Source organism: Parus major, chromosome 2, assembly GCF_001522545.3.
Source record: "Parus major isolate Abel chromosome 2, Parus_major1.1, whole genome shotgun sequence".
In the NCBI taxonomy this organism is placed as follows: Eukaryota; Metazoa; Chordata; class Aves; order Passeriformes; family Paridae; genus Parus; species Parus major.
In genome coordinates this window covers 18,711,643-18,732,185 of record NC_031769.1, presented here as the reverse complement: position 1 = coordinate 18,732,185, position 20,543 = coordinate 18,711,643, and the positions used below count along the sequence as shown (strand labels likewise).

The 20,543-nt window shown below is 35.4% G+C and overlaps 1 protein-coding gene across 2 annotated transcripts in view; it reads left to right on the top strand.

The window, feature by feature from the left end:
• PLXDC2 (plexin domain containing 2) overlaps window positions 1-20,543 on the top strand; it is a 253,479-nt gene that overhangs the window by 208,577 nt on the left and 24,359 nt on the right. For both annotated transcript variants that reach the window (XM_015619087.3, XM_015619088.3), the window contains exons 10-12: window positions 10,729-10,789; window positions 13,664-13,817; window positions 15,236-15,274. In XM_015619087.3, the coding sequence (XP_015474573.1) occupies window positions 10,729-10,789; window positions 13,664-13,817; window positions 15,236-15,274 (254 nt within the window). The remainder of the gene's footprint in view (window positions 1-10,728; window positions 10,790-13,663; window positions 13,818-15,235; window positions 15,275-20,543) is intronic.

Sequence of the window (20,543 nt, the reverse complement as noted above, 5' to 3'; positions counted from 1 at the left end):
GTAACATCCTTTGCCAGAGTTGTTGCTGTGTTTTCTGGAGCTTAGAGATGCTGTTCATTATCCACTGTGCAGGATTCTTGATATGCAGTTTTGTATCACAGCTTGCACAAGACATCGATGTCACAGTTAATATGCAAAGGACCACTGCCTGGACCGTTCTAAAACCTTAATGGAAAGTCTGTCTCATGCACTGTTTATTGCCAAATACATGACATTCCTAAGGTGGTTTTTTATAAATGCAGGAAATAGTTATCAAAGATACAGAGGACAGTAAAGCACTTAAATCTCATTGAGAGGAGGTGTAGAAGACATCCCCCTGTTATACATATCTTGGATAGTACTAAATTTTGCCGATTAATTAAGAAAGAAGATGAAAACATTTGTATTTCATTTCCATGTTTAAATACACAGGTGCACCTAAGACACCATAATGACAAAACACTAGAAAAATAGGTACTTGTACAATTCTTTTCTGTAGAACCTTCTGTTGCAATATTTTTTTAAATACTAGTAACATTTTATTCTTCATTTATTGCATTAGAACAATAAGACAAAGCCCACCACAGTCTTTGATGAACCATCTAGATCTACAATTTCTGTGCCAGTCATAAATCCTTCAAATCACAAGAGAGCTTAGTACAGACTTAATTCCTCATTGTTTGTTTATCCTGAGCATGATAGCTGTTCCAGTGGGCACTGCCATTAGACAGCCATTTCCTCTGGGATTAAACTTTGGGGTTTTTCTGACAGAACTATGCCACATTCAGTCACATTGCAGCCCAAAATTCTTTTCAGTTTGGTTTCATTTTCATCCGTTCATTTCTTACATTAATAGATAAGTTTGAATTCAAACAAATTCCTATTTGATTGCAGAAAGGTGACTTTTACCCGTGAAAGGGTTCCACAGATGCCTTATGATGCAATTTATCCATATCCTAGACATTCTAAGAACCTTGACTTGGGCTTCTATTCATCATTCTCTGTGTGATAGGCTCTCACTCTCTTGTGGGCTCCTACAAAAGACATTATAGAATTTCTGATTACCAAATAAATACCTCAAATGCTCATCTACCATAACTATTGGGCTTTAATTGTACAGTACAAGGAATCCAAAGGAAATTAAAATTCAAATTTAAAATAAAACAGACTTTTCTGATGAAAAATCAAAAGACTTATACCTAGTAACACTTCATTAAATAAATTGCAATTAGCATGATAATTTTCATAATATATGAATTGTGAAATGTGAAATACAGGTAGATGATGGATAGATGAATACAGAGCACAAATGAGAAAAAATAAAAACTGGGTTACTTAGACACAAGACTGCTTAAAAAAATACTGAGTGGGAGGTTACCACATAAGGCAAGAAGTGTACCTGCTTTACCTGAATTCAGAGAAAGAGCTTCGAGAAGGTTTTGACATCTTCAGATAGGCACCACTGCTGTATGAACCCACATTCACAGACAGAGGAACACAGTCAGGGTCACAGACTTCTCATTGGTTGTCTCACTATAATGTATTGTACCAAAAAACAATGAGATAATTTAACATCATGTCTACAGCATCATTTCTAATCTAATCAGGTAATCTTCTTGACACTCAGGCTGTTTCTTCTATTTCTTATAGTGGGTAAAGTCCCAAATTATATCTTTTTCACAACTCTGAGATTTTCTACGTTTTCCTTAACCTAACTAACATTAATTTGCAAGTGTTATCTTTATTTGCTAAACTGCTGATATTTTTATCCAGTTCTCTCTCTGTTGACTATCATGTACAGTTCATTTTACTATTTTGTGCTAACTACTATTCCTGTGCTACTGGAAGAGTCATAAGTGAGCTGACTGTCTTCCACTAATGAAAACAGTGAATTCTAAAATAGTTCATGACCACTACTCTAGCCAAATATGGTAGGATATATGTTTTGACTTTGAACATACTAGAACTTCAAAATTCTAGTATGAAAGTTAAAGGAGAAAAAAACTAGTAGGTTTTTTTAGGTTCTTAGTTTCTCAAGAGCTCTTAGGCCCCACAACAGCAGTTTCTGAGCTATATATATAAGTAAGCTGCTCCTGATGAAGCTAATTAGTTTTTCTTGTCCTAAATGAATTTGTAATGAAAAAAAGATAGGATAACAGGATAGTTTCATTAACAATCATTGCTCAATTCTGCAATGCTTTTATGCATTGCTGTACATAGAGCAGTGCTACTGCTATTTTGCATTATATCTTCTCTTCCAATGGCCTGAAATAAATCAACTTTACTGCTTACAACAGATGAACAAATTGGACATTTTTTTCTGTCAAAAATGATGTATTAGAAAATGCACAAATTTGGCCAACCCAGTTTTATGACTTTAGGACGATTTTTCACGGAAGTTCAGCTACAGAAAAGGTTTGTAAATGGTTTAGTAAAAATAATGATTGTGCAGTAGGTTAATTCTGTCTCGTAGACCCTCTCAGGGGAATAATTTAGTGGGGAACAACTAGATTTCTTTCCTTTCACATCTGAGATGAACTTGATTTGTGGTTCCAAACTCTTTCCTTGATTTCCAGAGAATGGTATGTTCCAAGAAATTACTTGCTAAGTTCCTTTTATTAAATATTTGAATGTTCATAAGACTATATTTCAAAAGCCACATACCACCTACCCATTGCAGCCTAAATTGTTGGCCTAGATAATAATTTTCTCAACTGGTCTCCTTTCCTTATTTCAAGTGTTTAAAAAAAGAAAAATCAAATAACAGAAACTGAGAACAAAGCATTTCAGGAATGTCAAAAGTCAGGGCAAATCTGTGGAAACAGGCAGCCCAGATTATTACACCTGACTCTAGGACAATTTTTAGGATGAATGTTAATCTCCTTTTTTGGAAGCATTAGATTTTTTTTCCTTTCATATAAGCATCCAATCTACTGCATTACTATGAAGAAATCTATCTTACACCAAATTTTTTATGATCACTCTTAATTTAGTTTGTTATTATTACAAGGGAAATATAAAAAAGGGTAAAAAAATAAATTAAGTAAAGTGATTTTTAAACTAATCAACCAAGATTTTTTAATGTTTTTTCACTTGATCAAATTTTCTTTTTTTCATGTTTCATAGAAATATAATGCAGAATGGTAGCCCCAGTCACTTGTACAAGCATAGTTCATCTTCTCATACAATGAATCTTTTTACATACTATTGCAAATTAAACACAGCCTGGGAAACTTCCTGGGCATTGTAAAAACAACTGTATGTGCCACTAAAAGAGTTGTGGTGTTTCCTGGTGTGATTTCAGTCCATGCTCATGAGTCCAGAACAGTTCCCAGGCATGGTGCAGGAACTGGGCTGTTCCAAGGGTTATTCCCAGGTGGTTATTTATGTGCAGCCTCCTCCTTTTCAAGGCTGAGAGAGTTTGCTTGCTCAGGCACAGGCCATTGTGTGCCTGCAGTCTGCAGTGCCAAAGAACATTTCTGGGCATGTTTATTGTGCTGGTATAGACAGAATGATCACAATTGTCTTAATTGCTTTCCAGAACCTCTTATGGTTGCACTACTCAATATAAACTGAGCATCACTGAGATCATATTTGCCTCACAGCCTCCTAGATATCATTCTATAATGAAGTACCATGAATGAAAAGTCTCTTTTTTTATCATAGTTTAAATTTTACATATTACTAAACACATATTCCTATGTAATGTTGTCAAAAATTTTTATTTAAACAAATCTGAAATTCATATGTCTCTTCATAAATTTTGGATTATCTGAGGTTAGGACCTACTAAAGCAAACTGCTCCATTTCCCAACATAGTCTTCTGATTTTTTATAGCATATGTATTTCTCAGTCTTTCCAGTCACGTAAATTGGGGGACTTTCTAACATGTCCTTGTAGAAAATATTCCCAACTTCAGGGAAATAAATGAAATTTTATCAGTATTCTTCCTTAAATGTCATCTTTAGTTCCCCCTCTATTCAGATCTATTAACTCTTCCAATATTTACATTATCATAGTGCATTAATGAAATCACTGGATAGCACAAAGAATATCAAAATGTACCAATAATTAAGAAACTGAGGAGCCCCTACTGGTTTGTAATTCTTTTGTAATCTCTTTTGGTGACTCTTCCTGCTCAGTGTTCACTTCAGAATTGGACTCACTTTTAGAATAAAAAATGATACGATTAAGATGTTAGTTTGGGAAATAACTTTCTGAACTTTAAAGTTTCTTTGAACATAACCAGTTACAGGATGATTCATATCCTTCCTTGTTTTGCTCTCTATCTGAAGAGTTCACTGAGTTTTAACAGAAAATGTTTTTCTTAGTCCTAATTCTCATTCCTTTATAAACATATAAATGCTGGATTATTCAGAGTGAGTTTAGCACTCCATGTCTCCTTTGCCTGTCATAACTCCTTTGAGTTCTTACTCCTTTTAGAACTGTGAATGAGGTCTAGCAGGAGCAGTAACCCAGCACTAACCAAACCATCGCTGCCATTCTCCTTCTAGCAGCTCAGATGCTGATGCCCACTAGTACTGACTGAGCCATGGTGTTCACTGTATGATTACTGGGGGTTCATGTGTGATAACAGGCATGTCCACATTCATACCCTCTCTAGGCACCAGGTCACTTTTTTCCTCTCACAACGACTCTACTAGTCGTTAATGTTATCAGTGTGAGTTTTTTTAAAGGAGTAAAATCCCTTTAAAGTACCTGAATAAAAAATAGACCATGGGCAATGTGTGAATGAGATCTGTGCCTCGGTATGCACCACATGAGACTTGATGTTTTTCAATTTAATTCCCAGTTCTACCATTCATATGTCTGTGAGTACTGTGGGAAACACAGAAGCTGTGAAATAGTGCATGCTCATCTACTTTTCAGAAAATCTGGCCTTAATTCTAGGTTCTGTTACAAATTCTGTGTTATCTCAGCTGATCATTTCATGTCTCCTATGTTCTGTTTCCTTATCTTTAAAGTGGAAAATAAAATATTTTCTCGAAAGACAACTTTCATATTTTTATTTTTAAAATGAGACTAAATCAATGGGTATGCAACACTAACTGTACTTCTGAGATATTGTCAGTGTCAGCAGAATATTCAAAGAAAGAAAATAATTCAATCATGTTACAAAGGAGACCTAAATTGTCCTTGTTAGGATCACTAACCAGAATGTAAAGTACATCCAATAGTACTTCAGAGCTTGTTGCCTCAAACCCTGAGAAATTACTTGGTGCCAAACATGTAACAATGCCAACAGATCAGAATTCTCTGCTAAATTCTGTTGCTATTCACTCTTTATACCCACTTTGTGCAGGTACAAATGTCCAAAGTCAAAGCAGTGGAGACTGTAATCTAGTATGAGCAACTAATCTCAGTGTGGCTCCTTCCCAAAGAGCACATTTGATATAAATTTCTGCTGATTCTCTTGGAAATTCTGATACCATAATCTCATAAATTTGACTCTAGGGTCCTCCTTCTACACTATCTTTTTCCTTCTAACTGTTCAAAGCAGAGCCTTTAGCAAAAGCATATTTTTCATTCTTTATCTGCTCTTCAGCGTGTTTCCTTTATTGTTGTAACTGACAATAAGTTTATAGAAAATATCCTCCTATTCTTCTTTAATCAGAACTCTGCCAAGTCTCGCTTTCACCACAATTTGATCTTTTTCTTTTTAGTGGAATTGAAAATAAAACTTACTTCTTTTATCCCACTTTTATTCTTAGCCTCTTTCAACAGAAAGAATTCCCTATGGGAGTCTTTATTTCCTACAGCCTATTCAAATGTTGTGTCACAGTTACAAATATTGAGGCTTATGAATGTTTAGTCGTTTTCTGTAAAATAACAGCTTGGGGTTTAACATCTTTTACATCTATGTTAACTTGATATTTTACTTAATATTGAGTATTTTACACATGTAGCCATAGTTTATCAAACTTTCCATCCCATAAAATTGTGGAACCATTGTCAGGCTGAAGATTGACTGCTGAACTTCGTTCCACTCTGATCATCCTTATCATTACCTGAATGTTTTAAATTTTGAGTAGTACACAATGTTATGACAATGGTGGAATTCAGTGTTGCATCAACTATTAACTATGCCTTCATAACATTCAAATTTTTCATAAAATATGTTGATTTTAGTTTAAAATCCTTGTATTCATCTAGTCAGCTGTTTTTACTTTACAAGAGCAAGATGGAAGCAAATCCTCTTCTGATAATCAAATTGTCATCCTATTCTGAAGTGCAGTTTAATTAAGCACTATTTAAGTAAAGGATAAATACAGAGAACACATTTATGCTAGAATTCAGATATACCATTAGGAGTATTGAGCTAAGTCATAAGAACAAATGCTATTCAAATACCTTACAAATGCATCCCATTGTCACTCACGGTGACACTTTACATGACCTCCATAAGCATTTCGAGCTGTGATTAAGTTCTGCATTTGAAAGTGGAAAATTAAAAAGGAAGGAAAATTCAGTCTTTCCCAGATAGTGTGGTGTGGCAAAAAAGTGATATTTGAAGGGTGAAAGAACCAAACTGGAGTCTGCTCTGTGGTAAAGGGAGGCAAAACCAGACTAAGCACAAAGATAAAGATTTTTTCTCCAAAAATCACTCTATGATTAGAGTTATTTTTCAGTTGTACAGAGATAAAGCTCCAGTATTTTTTTAGTATTATATATATTTATATTTACTTTTTACTTCCTATCTCACCTTGGAAAGAAATTTCACCTTAAAATGTTCTAATTCTTCTTTTAGTCATTCAGACATCCTAGCAGCTATCTTATTCTTTTCATAATATGATGGTCCTTCCTTAATGGCTGAAGTCAGAAAACAGTTCTGCCTGTTCAATTTTCTATTTAATTTTCCAGATTAACCTTTTATTTAGCTGAGTTAATAAAACCTTTTAACTGAGTTAAATCATTACATGGTATTTACAAAATAATTTCTGATTCCTGGAATGTCTTTCATTTCCAAATTATCTGTTCTTTACATGCTCTTACAGAAAATACTAGGAATACAAAAATACTAGGAAACTATTGGTTCAAATGACATGTGCTGTGCATTTCAATGGTCTTGATTGTCATGCTCCAGCTAAACCTGGTGAAAAGCTTTTTCCATACAGACTTTGCCACTTTTCTTCCCCATAATTTTCCATTATGTTTCTAGCTTTTACAGGTTAAACCTTGAATTTTCTGTATTCATGTTATCTCATTTATCATTATCATCATCATTAATTCTCATTGAACTCTTTAAGAAAAGGAGCAAAGCATTTCATGTCCTGCACTGAGTGGACACTTCTTGTCATTCAAACAATTCTCTGCCAAATATAGGTAAATGGCATTTGGTAAATAGGATGGTATCTCCAACTCCTTTCTGTCTGCACACAGTTCACTGAAAGGATTCTGACAGCGTTCTTGTTACTCAGACTCAGCTGCATTGGTTGTGCCAAGTCATCATTCCTATATGTGTAGAGACATCCATTCTCCATTTCCTCCCTGAACCAGTACTCCAGAGTTCCACACAAATGTGGAAATTCCTGAAATTCCTTGCATTTCATAAATTTCCCTATATTCATTTCCTAGAACATCTTTATTATTGCTTTCCTAGGAGCTGAGTTTGGTCATCACTTGAAAATTGTTATAAAATAGCCGTGTTGACAGATGGCATAAACAGCACAGCAAATCAAATCTGCTCCAATTTTTTAATGGCAACAGGGAATTATCACCATGCTACTAAATTAAGGCCTTAAAAGTGCAGTCAGTAAAGCAGGTGCAGCGCTGAAATGAGTTTCCAGAACTCTAACTCAATGGGGCAGCAGCAACAGTAGCTTCTGTGGCTGACATCAAGTGATATACACCTCAAAGGAAGTTCACAAACAGGTTTGCCAGGAGACTGTCTCCTTCCTGATAAAGCTGCTTTCTGATAATATTGTTTGGACTCACTATACATCAGTGGAAAATGTTAAATAAGCAGTGTCCAGGTTTAATGTACTTTTCTGATGGCAGAGTCTTCTCAAGACTGCCTCGCTTGTTTGAAAGAGACATTCTACGTCCTTGCGTGTTGCATTCAATTTTTGGTGGTTAGTTAATTCCTGGTGAAAAAAAAATTAACCCCAGAAATGTTACTCATCCCTATAATTCATTAGCTTGTAAGAAATTACTTAAGAACTGTAAATGAGTGCACCTGGGATACATTTTTATTCATATAATCTTGGAGCCTTAAATTTGACACCATTTAGATATAAAATGAAATCTAGGTTTTTTAATCCGTACTATTTCTAAGTACATTGGGCTGAATTAGCATAGATATCTGCCTCAAGTGGAGGAAATGATGAAGTGGCTTGATTTCATGTCTAAATATTTGGCTTGGTTTTCTGATGTATTGAATATCCTCAAAGCCATTAGATTTGAGCCAGACCAATATGAATAAAATGTAATGGATTTATGAGTATTCAGTACATCTGGAAAATCAGTCCAGTCCTGCTTAGAGATGGGCACAGAAGTTGCTAATGAAGCTCTTCAAACTTTAGAGAAAAGTAGGGAAGACTGAAAAAAAATAAATGTTCTATTCATGCCTGGAATGCCATGTTATCCTTTCTTTCTTCTTAGTAAAGTTTTTCTTGTTTCAAACATTCACAGAGACAGAACACCACAGAAATGTACAAGTAGCACTGAGCTCCCAGCAAAGCATCGATTCATTCACACTTCAGCAAGAAAACACTTTTCCAATGGTCTTAATTCATAGAGTGATTTGGGTTGGAAGAGACCTTTAAAAATTACTCTGTGCAGCCCCACTGACATGGGCAGGAACATCTTGCACTAGCTGCAAGGTTGCACAAAGCCCCATCCAAGCAGGCCTTGAACACTTGCAATGATGGGAAATCCACAATTTCTTTTGACAGTCTATTCTAGTGACGCAGCAGCAGCACTGAAAAAAAATTCTTCCTTATATCCAGTATTAATCTGTCTTCTTTTAATTTAAAACCATTTCCCCATGTCACTACAGGCACTGCAGGCTTTGATAAAAGGTCTCTGTCTTTCTTATAAGCTCCATTTAAGTGTGGAAAGTCTATATAGGGTTTTCCTGGAGCCTTCTCTTCTCCAGGCTGAACAACCCCAACTCTCTCAACCTGTGTTCATAAGAGTGGGGCTCCAGCCTTGTGATCAACTTTGTGGCTCTCTGGACTCACTCCAGCAGGTCAATGTCCATACTATGTTGGAGGCCTCGTGCATTGGGAAGGAGATATCTGTATTTCTCTGAAATGCATTTCTGGTTTGAACATTTTCCCTTAGCAGCAATGGGTTTTTGGAGAAGCCAGTTGCTTTAGAGTATGTGAAAATTGACACCTGTTAGTACTGGGGTATTTGTATCTCTTTTAGTAATATTGCAAATGGTGACACATGGCTCAATGCAGGTATAACAAGAGAATGAACATTTTTCTCAAAATCTTTTCTCGAAGACATTGTAGGTTCTGCTCAGAATAATTATATGGAGATTTTTCTTACCCCGCGTGTGTTGTTAACATTGTTTACATCTTCTTGTAACATCCTCTCTTTCTATAAAAATAATTACAGTCTTCCATTCTTACAAATGAACCTGTTACCTTGGTTGAAGTTGACATGTCTTGTTATCTTTTAATTCTTTGTAAACAAAAAATAGGCCTTAAAAACATCTAACCAAACCAGTGCCCTTATTTGCTTGCCTAGTCTTATTAAAAGACAGAAAAAAGTTGGTTTTTATACATTCAGGTAAGTTATGACCATGGATGCCAAATGACATCACTCTGTCTCATAACAAAATACTGCAGGAAATGAATGCAGAAACCAAAAACAAACCCTCCAAAATAAAAAAAACAACACCCTAGCTGGGAAGAATCTCCTTCAAAGCTGAACATTGTTGTTTATTTATTTGCTTACCATTTTAATAATGCTTTCTGTTTGTGATGCTATTTGTTGTCTAGGAAACTTACCCTACAATCACTGATTACACTCTTGAGAGATAGGGATTTGCAGGGGAATCATTATATTAAAGTGTTACAAGTTTCTTAAAAAATTCTTTGTTACATATTGCAAAAGACAAAGGATATTGCAAAAAGGTTATTAAACTCACCTAATTTGATAAGAAATATGCATGCAATTTAAGTTTTCTGCATCTAGAGAAGAGGTAGAAGCAGCTGTAAAGTGTCCTCTATTTGTCAGGGAGTGTTCAGAGGAGCTGTGAGCATTGATCAAATAGCTGTATTTGATCAAATAGCTGTATTTGATTTGATCTGATCTTATTGTCTCAGATCACTTTGTCTGATAAACCCAGTGACTGGTTCACTGCATCCTTTGTGGGATTAAATTATCCTGGCTAAGAAGTCTGGACAATAATAATTAAACTAATTTACCTTGATATGGTTGACATGAAACTTAAAAATTCTATGGGTAAGTGATGTCTTAAGAATAATTATCCAGTGGAAGGGAGATATTCCTACTTAAAAATGATAAATAGATTTTAAAAACTAAAATAAAGTCTCATTCATTGAAAATCCTCTCACTGAAGTAGATTAAAGGAGTGACTCATTGTAAGCAAAAGCATCTTGAATAAAAGTGATACCATTAAAAACATGGATTTTAAATCACATCATTTACTTATTCTTTCTGTCACTCTGTTCTTTTCCTCTCCCTTCCTTTATTCTTTTTTTCTCCTCCTATTTCCATCTGGACAACTTCTATCTATTTCATCATTTAAAGATGCTCCAGTGGATTTGATCGTCACCGGCAAGATTGGGTAGACAGTGGCTGCCCTGAAGAGGTATGTGAGTAGTTTACATCCTCAGCCCATCAGAGGCAATTTGTACAGTTATGATGTTTTTGTTTAAATTATTCAGATTATAAAGCATGTTTTCAAGGCCAAAGACATGTTATATTTATCATTCAGGAGAAATCTTATAAGGAATAACAAAGAACAGCAAACTGAGCAGTTTCACTCCCCATTTGAAGGAATAAAAGAGACAAAAATTAAAATTTTGTCTTTGGGAAACTACTTTAATTAAAACCCAAAAAAACAGAAAACCTCGCCCAAAACAGTGTCCCTGTTCTGATTTTCTTTTAGATCTCTGACTTTTGCCAGAAAAGGGGAGGAAACTATGAAACTTTCCTTATTTCAGAAAGCCCTTTGCGCCAGACAAGTGAAGAACAGGCATTGCATTTTGATTATGAAATCTGGCCAAATCATTTAATAAAGAAGAAACTGCACAAAGAATTCAAAGAGATAGAAATAATAATAATTTAAGTAAAAATTTAAAAGCCCTCACACAACCAGCCTACATGGAATTTTGATTTCTTTTCATGGGGATACAGTGAGGAGATGAGAAAGATATCTGACTGTGGCAGTGGTGGGCTGTCAAGCAGGGACCATAAGCCTCCTCTGAAAGTTATCTGGGTACTCCTAGACCAGAGAAGTTCATCTTCAACAAACATTTATTTATGATGATGATGATGACTGCCATACTGTTTGAGGTTTGGGGTTTTTTTTCATTTTCCTTTATTTATTTTTTTTCCATGTTGGGATTGTGGTAATAGGAACAAATTCATTTATGGCACTTTTCATCTTCCAGTGTCCAGAAAAAAAACAGTTGTTTTTCCATTTTTGCTGAACAGGCTAAATATCCTCATGAGTTTTAGCAACACAGCCATTCTGAAATGTCAGATGAAACCCAAGGCAAAACATAGCCCCAGGTGCCTAGCTAGAAAAGCACATTCTGTTTTATTTGCAGTAGAAGCAAAGAGAAGTAATGATATAAATCCATATTAATGGAAGAAATTTGTTTTTCTTGTAACTGTAATTGCAAAATAACTGCAGCTTACATACTGCCTTATTACATGGCCTTGAAGCTTCAGTTTTGCAGTTTGTCACCAGCTGATTTGAAAGCAAGATTTCTGAGATATTTATTGTGTGTGGAGGGCAACCTTTTAAAGAACAGAAGATAAAAGTTACTGGGAGCATGTGTTATTATAGTGCACAACCTTTCTATTGCTTTAATCCAGATTATTATTAGCTAGGACTCAACTGTGCTTGCAAATTAAGATATCAAAAAACTTCTCTGTGCAGGACATTAATATTCCCTTCTGCTTCTCCTTTCTTATTTCAGTCCAGCATGTGCTCCAAGGTTTACTACATGATCTGAAGGGAAATTATCAGTATACAAAGTGTATCTGAGAAATTAATAGTTTAATTTTCAAAGTTTTGAGCTACTTGGTAGCAGCTCACTGTCCAGCTTTTTAGGCTCTCTGGAGTAGAAGCAACAGCTTGCTTGGCATCTTCCAGAATTATGCCTGAGCTGACGGCTAGAGTCCAGGAAATGATTGATAATTAGCACTCAATGGTTAGTTTTAGGTGCTTCATTCAGGGGGATAAATAATGAGGATTCTCATAGTAAGGTTTCTTTATTTTTAATATAGATTTTGAGCTAAATTTTGATGCTACATTACATCAGTGAAATTGACAGTATTTTTCAAGAAAAATACCAAGGAATTTAAAGAATAATTATCCTGCAGGTACTGATTCATTCCTGTAATGTAATAAATTGTTTCTGGTAAAACAATGAACAATGAAATATCTGTGCATATTAAAGACAGTGCCCACTGGGTTTAGACAGCCAGATCTCAATAAAATAAAATAAACGTTTGCAGGACTTGACTTCTCATTAAAATGAATGGGGACAGCAGGAGTTAGACGCAGTTCCCATATTTGCTGCAAAATAATTGGATGTATTTTCCTGCAAAACTGTGTGGGCCATAAAAGAAATTATTCATTGTATCTTCAGAATTTTAAAAATGTCCAGAACTTGGGAGAAAAAAAAAAGAGCAAGCAGAATCTATATTTGTATCAAAATAATTGCCCATGCAAATAAATATTAAATTATTACAAGATGGTGACTACTATTTATAGTGTGCTAATATATTGTAATAATTTTATTCTTTTTGTTATTTATATTTTACAATAATTATCTTTTATGTTATGTATATTTATATGTTTTTATATATACAATAATACATTACATTTTAATATGTAGAGTTAATAGGCATATAGTGAATAGATTTATTTATTGTAGTAAATAAATATTCTATAAGCTGAATACATGCACACATTTAATACACGTGTGTTCTTTTGTAATAATTACATATAAAGCCTAATTAAATGCTCCAGTCAACTACACATTTTTCACTATGAAGAGCTACTATTTAATTTCCACATATCTTTTTTAACATGTTTTATGTAAAACATAAATTGGATTGATGGCAGTGAGCTTTCATAACAGAAGAGTGAAAATCTGAATTATAAACTTAGATTTTAAACTCTGATTGAGAGAAGTAACAAGTTTGACGATCTGTGGTGACTTTGAGACCTTGTCATTAACAATTAAGAGTTGTAAATTTTGCAGATAAAAGGAAGAACAGTAAATTTTGCAAATAAATGGAAGAATTTATGTTGCTGAATGCTGCATAGAGACTTGAAAGGGGAAAAGGGAAAAAAATTAAAAGAAAAAGCTCTTTAAATTTCTTGATCTAGAGTCCATTTTCACTCTTTTTATCACAGCAACTTGTCCATGATTAAATTCTTCATCCTTGACAGTTTCCACTGAGAATGAATTTTCTCTTCCTTGTTTCTGTTGTTTCCCAACAGTCTAAGGATAAGATTTGTGAGAAGAATATAGACACAACTGAAACACCTCTGTACTCCACCACCACCCTTCTGCCAACCACCACAAGGTTCAGGGTTTTAACAACCACCAGAGGATCCACCACTTCCCACCTTCCAACCAGCCTGCCCACAGAAGGTGACGTGTATACACTGCATTTTTACACTTGAGTAGAAGTAATTTACAACTCAGAAAGAAATTTATTTCCTTTAAGTATGTGTTGATGACAACTTTTTTGCTCAGGGGCAGCAGAAGGACTTGGGAATTGCAGTCAAGGCTCTTGCTTTTAAATTGCTCACTCTTGTGCCATTAAGGTACAAAGGGGATGAAGGCTCAAGGAGAAGATGCTGCTGGAGAAGCAAGGATAAGTTAGGAAGACTTCTAGAAAACTTGAGGTTACAATGACTTTTTCATGTTCCTTTACATTCAGGCTGTAGTCCAAACCTGATGAAATAGTACTAGTAAAGGTCTCTGCTAAATCAAGAAGAAATTCTCATCACAGACTTCATGAATTTGTAATTCTCTTATGGATTCTATTTAGCCAGGTGAAAATTATGGATAACTCAGAATAAAAACCTCTTTGAAATATGCCTGTTTACTTCTTTTCAGTCAGTTGACATTGTTCTTTTCACGTAGTACTCACTGTTGTGAAATAGTTCCCCTAGGCTTCTGAACTGAATTAACTGGGTAAGTAATGGTGGGTCAGTTCTCATCCTCGTACCAATGGGTGCTTAAATCTCACCTTTTTGAGCTTGGGATATCCTGCTTTCCTGCTTTTGGAGGAAACTCATCTGGGCAAGAAATATTAATTCTGATTAATTCAGATTAATCAAAGAACATCTATAAAACATGTGTGTGTGTGTGTGTGTGTGTGTGTGTGTGTGTGTGTGTATGTTTGTTGAAATTGTATGTTAACACAAGAAAAAGTACTAGGTACAGATTTTCCAAGTCACCTGTGATGGTAAAATCTGAGCTGAAGGAAGGTGTTTCAAAGTGGGAATCTACTGATAAGAAAGACTGGTTTTGTTTAAAGCAATAAAAGTTTAGAAACTGTTAGTGCAGGATTTGGATTGCATTAAAAGGAATATTGTCTGGCATTCTGTTCTCAAAATTCACAAAAATAAGAGGAATATGGAAGTAAATAGGGTTTAGTATTAGTAGACCTTTTCAAGATTCTTCAAAAAGGAACTAAGTCGTATTTCTTTATTAGCATATGTTGGTTCATATAGTCCTTAATATGACAGAATGCTGAAGCTATGTGTGAACATGTAATATATATGAATTATTTACAAACATTAGGAGACAAACTCTCATACCTTTATTTGCCAGTATTTGGAATCATCCTAAATGCTTTAACACTCTCATAAATGTTTTTTTTAGTGGTAAGAAAGTGTGGTGCTCAGTGTAAGAAACACCACAACCTAGTTCTCATTGAGTTGTGTACCAAATAATTTTCTTGTTGCAGACTGTTTTTATCATTAGAAGTAGATTGCTAAAATGATTAATGACCTAGAAAAATTCATTTTCCTTCAACTAACTTTGAATTTCCTTTATAGATGACACCAAGATAGCACTGCACCTAAAAGATAATGGAGGTAAGAGATACTTGTTTTTTGTCTGTAAATAGTGTCAGTATTTTGTCAAATTATACCCCACTGAACTTCATTCATCAAAATACGACTGTAGAAATAGTTTTTACCAGACTGTCAAGGGACTCCAGCATCCCACATCTGTGTGGAAAATAAGTGTGGCAAATAGGCTTAGGAACTGCTTAGGACACTAAACATTTACAACTCTCTTTATCATTCTGTAATAAAAGAGCAGGTTCAGTTATGGGCATATTAAGTAAATTTTAATTGTATTAATACAGTTATTGACTATAAAAATACAGTTTTATTTAACTGTATTAAGAGAGTGTATGGTGTTAGTTCTAAATAATAGTATTGTGCTATAAAGTCATTCATAGTAGTGAATTATTATATGACCTTTTGTTAATAAGCATACACATTTTATATCTATGTCTTTACTGGCAGACATCCTGCATTTTTCCATGCACATTCCCTGTGCAAGTTAATAAGATCACCCTGTCATACTGATAAAGGCCCCTGTTAAATGAGGCTCTGCAGGGGACTGCTTTTGTCACCTTCTTTGTGAGTTCAAGGACTGAGACCTGAGGTTTTTCCTTCTCCCTTTGATGTGCAAGAGAATTCCCCTACTAGAACAGGACTGACTTGTTAGACGTCACCTGAGCCTGTGTTCATTGCCAAAGTGCAGCTTGCTGAGGTGAAAGGGAAGATTTGGGTTCATTTCTGAAGGCTTCAGGTTGGTCTATCAATGCAGAGGAAGATTTGCTGAGCAAATTTAATTAAATCACATTTCCACTGCTATTAAGGGGAGTATTATTGGCTCTGATTGCCTTTCCAAGCAGGGAGCATGAAGTTTATTTTATGGGTCAAGGGATGACCCCTTTTATGCCCAAGTGTGGCAGCAGGGCACAGGGCAAGTCCCGCAGCTCAGGGAAGCAATTGGGGTCAACCCTGGTCAAACTGAGTCTGCAGCAATGAGGCAGACCCAGGGTGAAGGCAGGAAGCCAGGTTGGCAAGGAAGGGAGCAGCAATGCAGCAAAGTGGCACAGCTGCCAAGATAGCTCAGGAAAGGACCAGAGGAATCATCTCCCATCAGGGGCCCTAGAGAAGGTGAGGTGATGAACCAGGTCCACACAGGAATTCTGCAACAGCCAAAGGATAAACAGCTCCAAGGTCCATCCAAGGAGGCACAGTCCATGGACAAGACTGGAGACAAGCTACCTTCAGTGTTGGATACAAGACCAGAGATGGGATTAAATATAGGTTCACCTACAACCTAGCTTAGATTTGGACCTCAGCTTGCATGGGGACCCCAACATCATGGGCAGAGGTCCCACATACAGCAGTCCAGAACAGCTGAGATACAGCAGTTTCTCAGGACCCTCACAGAGAATTATTCAAGTTTTAAAAAAACACAGAGTGCAGACACCACTTAGCTTGTTGTTCTGTTTCCTGTTTTCACTTGTTTTCCAGTCATATTCAGCCACTATTTTCTCCTTGCCTCAAACTAGAGATCTGTTCACACCACGGGGAGCAGTTGCCATTCTCTTCCTTGTCAGTCTCCCCTCTGTCATTTTGCTGTCACTATGCACAGCATGGCTGGTCACATGCTGTACTGAGCAGTGGGCAGCAGTGAGTCGTCCTTTTGTTGGCAGTGGTGGTTTTTGACATTGCTTTCACGTGTAAGTGATCCCTCAGAATAAAGTGATCTGTAAATTCAATGTGGTACTTAAAGCATTTTTTGTATGGAGATGTCCCTGAAACTCTCTTTTTCTGTTGAAATCAAATTGCTTCATATTTTATTGTGAAAAATGCTTCAGTGCTCTCACAGGTCGACAGTCAGCACTTCATTCTCCTATTCCACGTCTGCCCTGTACTGGAGGTGTATTCCTGGCTGAAAAGTGCCCACACTCTGCCCTGTGAGCCAATGCTCCATGGCAGGTGGCTGACCCAGGAACTGGCAGCTCTCCATCACAAGCATCTCATACACAGCTCAAAACTGTATGCTGTTATACAAAAATATATTCCAAAAGTGGGATTTAGGAAACACATCCGTGTTTCTATCAGTTTAGGAATTGCAGCTGGATTATTTTTTCACTTGTCTATTCTGTGTCCAAGGTCTGAAAAGAAAAACTCTGTAAAACTGTTGAATCCTAGAGCAGATGATAGATGGTTATGGCCTACTTGGTAGGTAAGGTGTAGGGTTTAAGGCATTGGTTATGTATGGAAAGTTCATTTCCACAGAGAAAGCTGCTGCATTTTAGGAGGACAAACCAACACATGACATAATTATTCATTTTCCTTGAGCTGTTCCTTTTATTCTTGAAATTTAAAAAAAAAAAAAAAAAAAAAAAAGAAAATTGCTTCAAACAACACAAAAGCAAAGCAACACTCCAGGATTTCTCATTCACACAGTAAACGTAGCTTTTAATCTGAGAAGTTCTTTTTGATGAATCTTCAATTATGCATTGAATTTTCCAGTGTCCCCTAGATTAGACTCAGATAAAACCTCTGTAGCCGTAGGCACATTCTTTGATTCTCTGTGGTTTGTCAGCCTTTTATAAAGAGTAGATTATTCCAGGTCATGAATACAGGGTCTCCACTTCCTCACACTAAATCCTTTAAAACTCTAATGAAAGGGAGCCCTTTATAATGGAAAACCAAAGCTATATTGGATCAATGATTGCCTATGGTTTGATGTGTCCTTGGGTGGTAGAGTCAATATCTGGTTAGGTAGAACAAAAGGATTCCATAGAAATTCTGCATCTCACCTGTATCTAGAACTTTTGAAACCAAATATTATAAATTTATAAATTGATATAATTTTTTTTTTTTTATCATACTGCTTTGATCTTTTAATTATATGAGAAAATATATTGCAACTGTACTGTAATCCATCCACAATTTTGTGGCGTATCTTAGTGTACATTTCAAATTTGCTTGGTTTTGTTTCTTCTGCTCATCCTCTTTCTTTACACACATGACAGATTACTATTACCTACATGCTTAAACCATTTTAAACTACCTCTGGCACTCTGGCATGACATCACAGTTTTTGTTATATCTTGGTTCTCCTTAAAATAACAAGTATTTTTTAAGTTCTAAGAGATGTCCAGTACTAAAAATGTACCATTTTTTTGTTCAATTTCAGACTCCATTGTTTTTTTCATTTTCTTAAAATTTAACACAACTGACTAAAGTGTTTAAAAGCCTAATTTTTCATAAAAACCGTGTGCAATTGGCCATGGCTATCCTGTAATGCAATTTTTTCTCGTTGAGAACTCTCTAGTGGATGATTTAGTTGATAGGCTAGCACATCTAGACAATTTATTTGACCTTTTTAGTCACTTCATTGTGTTGATTTGATTGCTATGAGTCCCACACAGTCCTTCAGCTTTAAAACTCAAAAGAAAAGTCTGTCTTTTGGATAGCAGGTATCAGAAAAATGCTGCACTTCCCATTCACCAAGGTGTACAGAAATTTCTGTTTCATAAAAAGGAAAACTGTGGGGGAAAAAAAAATCTGCTTAAGGAAGAAACGTGTTTTATTTATTTGTTAACAAGTTTATCCCAGCATATGTAGTTCTAGGAAATGTTGGTATCATGTTTTTTCTCTCTCATTTGGACATTTTCAAAGATGGTCTAGATACGACTCACAGGAATGTACTAACAGGATTAACAATTGTACTAGAGAGAGCTTAATTTGATTTTGAGAGATTAGGAAACTCAGTAGGAAATTACCAAAGCGTAGACAAAGTTTTGGAAAAAGACTACTTTTATATACTTGATATACAGTGATAAACTTACCCAAGACTATTTTTTCCAATAGTGCCCTATGTCTGGAAACTAGCTTGCACAATTTGTCTATCTTCCTAATTTCTCTTAAAAATAGCAGTTTGAGCTGTTCCAAATTATGGAGAAAATTAAGTCCTTTTTTTTCTTGTGTATCCTGAACTCCAGCTCCAAGACATTAAACACCAGCTAATGCCTGATAAGAGTCATATAACTTATTTCTTTCTAATATGTTAAGTTGCTAAATGATTCAAAAAATTAGAAATATTTCACCAAAGAAATAAACCAACCTTTTAGGCAAAACAAATATTTTTGACGTAGAAGAAGTTATTATGACCACACAGTCCAAACCAAGTGACTCAGTAAGTCAATATGAATTAGCTGAGTCTTCCCAATTTTAATGTAAAACACAATAAATTTTTAAAAACTATAAATACAAACTTCTTGTGGCTTAACACTGTTTTAAAGTGGACTTTGTATAAGGTAAGATTGACAAGACATGGTTTTGTTTTGCTGCCAGAACTTTGCCTAGTCACAAGAAATTACCTTCCAGAGGCTTCATCTCATCTGGTGTTAGCCAGGAATCCACAAGCTGTTCTCTTAGGCTTTTCTCCTAGCCAGTGACAAGCAGTAGGCAAGAAGAAGTACTGCAATATGTTACTATGTGGGCTGCCTAACTCTACCAGATACAGAAAAAAATGTAAGTTACATACTAAGAGTGGGCATCTTACTTGTAGGTAACCAAGGTTTCTTTAAATTAATTCTCTTCAGGGTGTCCTAGCTCATATGTTTTGTTTCCATTCCTGTTCAGAAACCTGCAGGCCAAGATTCAGATCTTTTCTTCCAGTCTTTTCTCATGAAAAAGAGAGGATTTAAGGTTTATATCATTATGGAAAAAAATCCTGTTGAGATTAGGTAATGGATTATGTAACTATATGTTAACTTCTGTATGTTTTCCTTACTCAAAAATGCTGCTGTTCCCCTAAAATTGCAGGGTTCACACAAGGATTTCCTTGAAGAAAGCTGTCATAAAGTTTGTTTTATCTGTGCTGTGCCATGTGCTGTATTTGTATAAACAAAACCTAACCAAAGAGTAGTTCTGAAATGGTTTCTATCAATAGTCTTGTAACTAGAAGAAGAAAAAAGAGAAAAGTGTAAGAACAGAGAAGTGGAATAGGTGGTGATGGATAGAAATGTATTCTTAGGATAAAAATATGAAGATAGGTAAATTCAAGAACAATTACCCAACTTCATTATCAGATAAGCCAGAAAAAGCCCTGTAAAGAGAGGTTATCTGATTTTTTACCTTTTTTCTTTTATTTAGGTAGGGGAGAAATTCTGAAGGGAACAAATAAAATATAACTCAAATAAGTCAGCAATTGTTCCCATATATTTGATTTCACACTTCAGATGATAGGTTAAGAAATGCTGATACATCTCCCCATTTAACTCTATTTCTCTCTGAACTTTTCCAAGCTGTTTCTCTT